Source organism: Pundamilia nyererei, unplaced genomic scaffold (assembly GCF_000239375.1).
Source record: "Pundamilia nyererei isolate P.nyererei 1_Seehausen unplaced genomic scaffold, PunNye1.0 scaffold00018, whole genome shotgun sequence".
Lineage (NCBI taxonomy): Eukaryota > Metazoa > Chordata > Actinopteri > Cichliformes > Cichlidae > Pundamilia > Pundamilia nyererei.
Window position 1 is genome coordinate 4,444,129 of NW_005187419.1, and position 7,804 is coordinate 4,451,932.

The following is a 7,804-nucleotide window of genomic DNA, read 5'->3' on the forward strand; positions in this document are numbered from 1 at the left end:
CTGCCCTAAACTGTGATTGAAAGAGCAGTGACAACAGCTCTTAGATTCTCTCCACACAACTGACCCTGTGAAATCATTTGACCCCAGTCTCAAATGATTTCACAGGCTTTTGTTGTGCACACTTCCAATACACTCAGCAATGTTTTTAATATACTAAACTTTCTTTGTATCTGTACCTGCTCCACCTGCCAATCTAAAGTTATTTTCTGATTAGGGAGCGAAGATCTCTCCCCAGCACCCTTTTGTTTGATCAAACTGTGTTTCTGTTTTTGTGAGAGCGCATGTGTGGTCAGCTTGAATTGGTGGCCAGACCCTGTCACACAAATTCCTTTTCATTCAGCTCAAACAGAAAGAAAGAGAGGAAGACAAAAAAGGGTGAAAGTAAGAGTGAGAGAGAGAGAGTGAGTTAGAGGCTGGGGAGAAGGGAGGAGAAAGGGGGAGAGGGAGAAAGCCAGGAGACATTTGTAGTTGAGTGGACGAGCACAGACAATCCCTGGCACACAGCTTTTTGAGTGTCATGTAAACCACCCCTTCGCTCTCCCTTTTTGTCCCATTCACTGCCTGCCACCCTCCCTTCTCTCTGCCCCACCCTGTAGTCTCTCTGCTTTGGTCTTGGGAGGGTTGGTTGCCTGGCTGTATAAAAGCCCTGTTTGTGCCCAGAACGAGCTCCATTCCCCAACATGGAGAGTCAGAGAGTCCAGTCCTCGTACAGAAAGCGTTTTGGGCCCCAGAGCTCGAGCAGCTCTGGAGTCAGAATTGGTGGCCTTTCTTCTAGCCGCCTCTCCTGGCATGGCACCCCTCGCAATGTCACCCACTCCAGTCCTGTGTCGCGGATCTCCCTGGGCTCAAGCAGCACAGCCCTGCTGCTGGGGAGCCCCGTTGACCGGCTGGACTTCTCAGCTGACTCTCTGTTGAAGGCCCAGTACAAGGAAACACGAACTAACGAGAAGATGGAGATGATGGGCCTGAATGATCGCTTTGCCAGTTACATAGAGAAGGTGCGCCTGCTGGAGCAGCAGAATAAGGTGCTGGTGGCAGAGCTGAACCAGCTGAAGGGGAAGGAGCCAAGCCGACTGGGAGACATCTACCAGGAGGAGCTCAGGGAGCTACGACGACAAGTGGATGGTCTCACCAACAACAAGGCTCGACTGGAGGTCGAGAGGGATAACCTGGCTGCAGATCTGGCTGTACTTAAGCAGAAGTAAGAGGGAGCAGGGCAGGACTTCTGTGGGTGGAGGATCATGTAGATGTGATGTATGATCACACAGTAGTACCACCTATTTGTATCTCTTGTAGAGATTGCATATGTATGTATAAGAATAATGAAAGAAATGCAAACTCCTTTTGCTTTCTTTTTACTTGAATGCACACTAATAATCAAAGACTTGATTTTTGTGATATCATTGGCATTTTGTGTTATGTTTAGGGTTACAAGCTAAAATTTAAATGAATAACCATTTTTTTAAAAGATGGAGGAGTAGGAATAAACCCCCTATGTGCTTCCTTCACTCAAATATTATAGATTTTTTAGAGTTATGTACTGAATTTCAATTTCATATTTCATATTTCAGTTAGTGTGCAGATGTTTTGGAGCCATGTTTATGTTAAACCTTTCCATGTTCTTGATTAAAGCATAGTAGAACCTGAAACACACTCTGAAAAATATATTTGGACTGTGAAAAAAAACCCCCACAAAGTGTGTTTTCTAGACAAATGCTTTTGGTTAGCTGGTCTTTGAATGGAAAACACATTCAGCTGGAGTAGATTTTATGTATTTTGGCACAAAATAAGACAAACTCTTTCCAGTGGAAAGGTTTTTTTTCTTAGTTTTCTTTTATAATTGCCAGTTCATTTATATGCAGATTTCAGACCCGCTGGAATGCAGCCCACTGTGCTCTGCCCCAGCTTTACTCCTGGATCCCTCTTTACAAACTTGATCCTCGCTGAACCCCTTGTCCCCATTGAGTGAGTGCGAAGGAATGAGGGAAACACAATGGTAGCCCAACACAAAGGGAACGGCCAGCCGGGCAGATGTTTACTAGTCCCCTGTTACTCCAAAATACTAATTCACTGCCATTGCATATGAACCTTTTTTTAAAAATAAAATTTAGATGCATATGTGGCATGAATCTATAATTTAATCTTGTGAATGACTGACTTGAAGCCTCTAAAGGTTCGAAAGGTCTCTCTCACACTATATCCTCCGATTACCACGCAGCTGCTGGTCCTCTAAAAGAATGCAGCATGAATAGTGATGATTCTGGTCAGAGGTCACTTTTGTGATTCATGCTGCTCTTCTTGAAGCCCTCTATTCAGCAATCGCTCCATGAAGCCATACAGATGCTTAGAGTTCCATGTCACTGTGTGCATGGCAGATGGATTGTAGGGTGGTGCCTATCTGTGCACGAGGCTGTGCGTAGATGCGTCCTTTTTATGTCTCTGTGTGTGTCTGCTCCATCCCGTGGGAAAGGCCTCTGGCTGCTAGATTCGAGTGAATGTGTAATGATGCGTAAGCTGCCTTTTCAGCTGAGCCCCGCACATCCCCAGCAGCATGGGGAGCAGCGGTAAAGCTGATATCACAAATCTAATAGATGTGCTTAAATATATGTTTTTAGTCCTTGCAGATGATACTCTGTTAGACATAAATGAGAAACCGTAAAAAAAAATGTTTAAATCCTTCCATGCTTGTTTCCTTCTTGCTGAGATGTGAAGGAGTTGGCAAAAAGGCATACTCATGCACAACAAGTTAACTCAAAATAAATGGTGTGTTTATGATTTTTTTGTCTATAAAAGTATTTTGCAGAACAAAAACTGGAAAGACTGGATGTTCTATTAACTTACAAAAAACAAATTTGAGTAATTTTTGTTTTTTAATTTTGTGATTTTTCTCCTTTGTGTGACTTAGACTGCAAGATGAAATCGGGCTCCGACAGGATGCAGAAAATAATCTAAATGGCTTCAGACAGGTAATTCTGTTCCCTGAAATCATCAACTAAATAATTTAGACGTTCGGTATGACTGACTATCCAACTTCATCTCCCTGTGTGCTCATTTCTTGCATAGGATGTGGATGAGGCATCTTTAAATCGTGTCCAGCTGGAGAGGAAGATTGATGCACTGCAGGACGAGATAAACTTCTTGAAGAAAATTCATGAGGAGGTAAGAATACAACTGAAGGAATAGAAGTCAGGGAGGAGAAATATTAAGGCACCAACAATTGCCACTAACCACAATCAAATTTGGACTTCCTCCTTGCAGGAACTACGTGAGTTACAGGAACAGATCATGGCCCAGCAGGTCCATGTTGATCTTGATGTGTCTAAACCAGACCTGACTGCTGCTCTCAGAGACATTAGGGTCCAATATGAAAACATGGCAAGTTCGAATATGCAGGAGACTGAGGAATGGTATCGATCCAAGGTGAGAAGAATTAGCTGTCTGACATAAAACACATATTGTATATGTGTGACAATTCTTTTTGTATTTCCTGTGAAAATTTAAAATAAATGCACAAAGATAAAGATAATGTTTCACAGCTAATAAGCTAATGCACACACCACATACGAACGAGCTGTTTCACCTTTGTACACAGTTTGCTGACCTGACAGATGCAGCCAATAGAAATGCAGAAGCCCTCCGCCAGGCCAAGCAGGAAGCCAATGAATATCGTCGTCAGATCCAAGTGGTCACCTGTGACCTGGAGGCTCTTCGTGGCACAGTAAGTACACCAGATCCCGCAGATTACACAGACATTTTGAGTTCACAAATTACACTGCAGTCAGATGGACTTTTGGCAAACACACACTTTTTGTTGTCTATAAAATAGCCTGTTAAAACTATAATGAAACAACAAGTGTGGAGCTGAAGCACTGACTTCCCAATTTTAATTTGAGATAACGTTTTCTTTCCCTTTTCCACCTACTTCTGGATCATCGGGAGGCAACTCAGAAACTTGTGAATAGTCTGGTCTTGAATTGAGATTGAAGAACAATCAGTTTTCTCTTCTTTGTCTTCTACCTGAACTCAAAGTAGCCTAATAAATCTTTTGTTTTGTTAATCCTGCATCTGTACAGTACTACCAATGTTAGTGGTATGAAAAAAGCAGTTCATATAGACCAGAAACAGCAGTGGTAGATGCTGTAGAAGTAGTAAATGCAAAAGTTGTATTAGCAGGATTAGCAACAGTAGAGACAGATCGTAGTAATGGTGTAAAATTTTGCATCAACAAGTTATCTAGGAAGAACATTAAACAAAATCTTACTTATCTACATTAAATCCTGGTGTACAGAATTTGCTCTTTCACTCCATTTATTATGTGGTCTTCTCTCTTCTATTTAAGAATGAGTCACTGGAACGCCAGCTCCGGGAAATGGAGGAGCGCTGTGCCATGGAAACAGCGGGATACCAGGATACAGTGAGCCGACTGGAGGAGGAAATCCAGGCACTGAAAGAGGAGATGGCAAGGCACCTGCAGGAGTACCAGGATCTCCTCAATGTCAAACTGGCTCTGGATATTGAGATTGCCACATACAGGAAGCTCCTGGAGGGAGAGGAGAGCAGGTGAGTTAGAGTTTGTTTCGTCAGATTTAACTATAAATCATAGTATGTGATACTGATTTTTATTTATTTTTTGTCTCTTTTCTTCCAGGATCACGATTCCAGTTCAAAGCTTTTCCAACATGCAGTTTAGAGGTCAGTTTAAATTTTGAACCTCGGTATTTTCTTCCCTTCACTGATTAAATTGTTTTTGCTGTAGAATACCAGCAGTTAAACTGGACAGTATTTATTGGTTAAAAAGAGATTAATCCTGTACCTGTACGCTAAACCAAATGTGAACAGAGGATAGTGTTTCAGCAGGTATGGTCAGAGCTAATATCCTTTCACTCTCCCTGTGTTTTTCCCTTAGAAACTAACTTGGACACTAAAACTCCTGAGGCCCATGTGAAGAGAAGCATCCTGGTTCGAACTGTGGAGACCAGGGATGGGGAGGTATGTGGATGAACACAAAGAGCAACACTGGATCGTACAGATATAGCATACCTCACTCTCCTCACCACCAATTTATTTATTTAACTTTAATTTATCTTTTTAATCTGCACACATTTCTCATTTTCCATGGCATGTCAGTGGTCTGCAGCATATGTTCTAGGAGTCATAAGGACAGAACTTGGCAAACTAACTATATTCTGCTACTGTAATCAACCAGCCACTTAGTAAGCCGAGTGAATTAGTGCTTGTGTAAGTCTTTCACACTGCTTCAGGACGATCTGCACATTGCACCTCTAACCCATTCCCTCTGGAGGGCAATGTTGAACTCTTCTGCAGATTTTCACAGATTCACTGTGGCTCAGTACACCTGATGCCTTGTGCAACTGACACTAAAAACCCATGAGAGATTTGTTCTTTTTGTTATTTTTAACTGCATCTTTCCCTTTTTCAGATCATTAAGGAATCAACCACTGAACACAAAGATCTTCCTTAAAGTTTCAAGACCAGCTCATCCATATTTTCCTTAGTTACTACCTGGGGATTCTGAATGTGCATTATTGGATATTACTACCATTTTTATTTGTTTGTCTCCAGACACAAAAGCTACCCCATCAAATTCACTGCATCCCTCTCTTTTCCCTCCTCCATCACCTGCTTCTTTTTATTGCAACCACAATATAACCACCGATTGTACTTACTCTCCCTTGTCAGAATTTCTCCTGAAAGATATCTCGATGTGGCTTTGTGTACAGCTCCACCATAAACCTGAAGTGTTTGCAGCCCAGTCACCTTACACCATCTTTAGATTTTTCCAATAAAAATTAAGTAAGCTGTTTTAATTTTAACTTGAGCTGACAGGACAGATTTTTAGCATTGATTCTGATTAAATGACACAGAAGAGGCACAGAATCATAGTGATTATGTTTAGCATGTAGCATGGTGGAGATTGATGTGCAAGTGAAATAAAGGAGGGAGTTGCAGATGCAGACACTTTAAATGGATTTAGGCAAGTAATGGCAGATATGTGTGTGTACTGCAGCTTCTGTCAGAGCATGTGAGTCTGAATTGTTGTTTTTTTCTTTTAACCCTTCGTTTGGTTTTATTTTAATTTTTCACTCCCTTTGTTCTAGTCTCTATGTTGTTCATTACTTGTTGAATGTAAAGTATAGCACACATGCATAGGTAGATACATTATATGCATTGCATTGCAATGACTGCCCAAACAAAGCTATCTCTGCTGCTCTGCGGACTTAAATCTGCACAACCAGATGGAAGTACAAATAAATGTGCAGATACAGGTCGTGAGGGAGTAACTATGGCGACTTCTAGAGCGTTCATTCGCTCTATAAAAAGTGTAAGAGCTTGTCAGCAGCACCATTTGTGTGGGGCCTCTAAAATGCCCTCCATCACTGTCCTTACACTCCTCTGTCTCTTCTTTAGCATCCTCTGCCTCTTGAACACAACCTGATAAGGGCAGAGTTTTTTGACACCAGGATGCATCATGACATGCCCACTTATCCTGTAGCGATAACAGGAAAAGACAGGCACGTTTACAGGTGTGGGTACTGACACGGCTTTTGCCCTGCAGCCTCCACCAAGTGTCAGCCAGCTCCTGTATTTTAGGCTGATAGCAGAGGAAGACACAGAGACCATGCGGTTGTTATAATAACCTCACATATAAACTGTGCTGCAGTTCCGACTTTTCCTTTTTTTCCCTTTTGAATGGGAGGAATTTAGATTTTTTTTTTAAAACTGCTGGAAGCATAGATGGACATCACAGTTCAAACGCTGTAATCCAAGCCCCAACTTTTGTTGAAACCCCCACAGACTGAAGCAGTGTTGACAGGACCTGCCACTAATGAGAGTGGTGCTACGCCAAAGCCGGCTGTGTCTGTACTTGTCGCCAAGGACACCATGTGTTCATGCCTAGCACCCTTTACACTGGAACTTTCACCCCCATCCCTCAGCTACTTCACCCTTTTCCTCTAATAACACTTAGCAACTTATTTTGTTTTACTGAATGTCAAATAGAAGTTTTTGCTCCTTTGCTCTTTAGAAACCTCTGCAGGTGTGAATATAACATTAGTTTTGACCAGTACTATGAGCTGTGATGTCATGTTAACAAAAATAAAACAATTTGTTTGCTGATCCCTCTTGTTTTTTTATAAAAAGTCTGTCCTAACAGTGTTTTCATGTGTTCATAGTCATGTTCCTTTGCCTCTCATACAAGCCTGACACATTCATACAGTATATCAGCTCTCATCACTTTCAGCTGTGTTATATATCCTGACAAGAGGGCTGACAGCAGCGGACAGATATTATTCATTGTAACTGATTGTTTCTGCCCTTCAAGCAGGCTGTACCGCTGAGCAGATGGGTTCACTTCAAGTTATGTCATGGCCCTGTGTGAGTTTCACTGTATGTATGGGCCTAGATATCATTTGTGGCAAAAGATAGTATGGCTTGAGATGCAGATAAACATTTCTACTGGACTGATAAACACATGATCTCAAAAAGTGAATTTCCTACATTGTCAGAGGTGTCCTTATACGTCATTTGGGCTACAATTTGAGTTTGAGTTTTTAAAGGATAGATATTTGGATTTTTTTAAATTATTTTTTGGCTTTTGACTTTTATTTGCAGACAGGAAAGAGAGCAGGGGAAAACACATAGCAAAGGGCCACAGACTCGACACTAGGCCACTCCATTTCAGGCACCTACACAACCATGTCTGTCTCAAACTACTCGTCAGGTGTTAAAATATAAACTTTTTTTGCTCCTGAAATTATTCCTCTTATTGATACTGGCCACTAGT

At 41.7% G+C, this 7,804-nt stretch overlaps 1 protein-coding gene across 1 annotated transcript; it reads left to right on the forward strand.

The window, feature by feature from the left end:
- The first annotated feature begins 541 nt into the window (after nt 1-541).
- Nucleotides 542-7,137, forward strand: gfap (glial fibrillary acidic protein). Its single transcript, XM_005726223.1, has 9 exons — nt 542-1,201; nt 2,906-2,966; nt 3,064-3,159; nt 3,259-3,420; nt 3,593-3,718; nt 4,340-4,560; nt 4,649-4,692; nt 4,907-4,989; nt 5,441-7,137. Exons 1-9 carry the CDS (start codon nt 681-683, stop codon nt 5,480-5,482), a joined length of 1,356 nt encoding a protein of 451 aa, XP_005726280.1. The 5' UTR covers nt 542-680; the 3' UTR covers nt 5,483-7,137.
- Nucleotides 7,138-7,804: the final 667 nt, after the last annotated feature.

Bases quoted from the DNA above. Each gene is read 5' to 3' on its own strand.
- gfap (XM_005726223.1), top strand. From the start codon at position 681: ATGGAGAGTCAGAGAGTCCAGTCCTCGTACAGAAAGCGTTTTGGGCCC. The intron at 2,967-3,063 runs GTAATTCTGTTC...TTTCTTGCATAG, and splicing joins ATCTAAATGGCTTCAGACAG to GATGTGGATGAGGCATCTTT. The intron at 4,561-4,648 runs GTGAGTTAGAGT...CTTTTCTTCCAG, and splicing joins CTGGAGGGAGAGGAGAGCAG to GATCACGATTCCAGTTCAAA.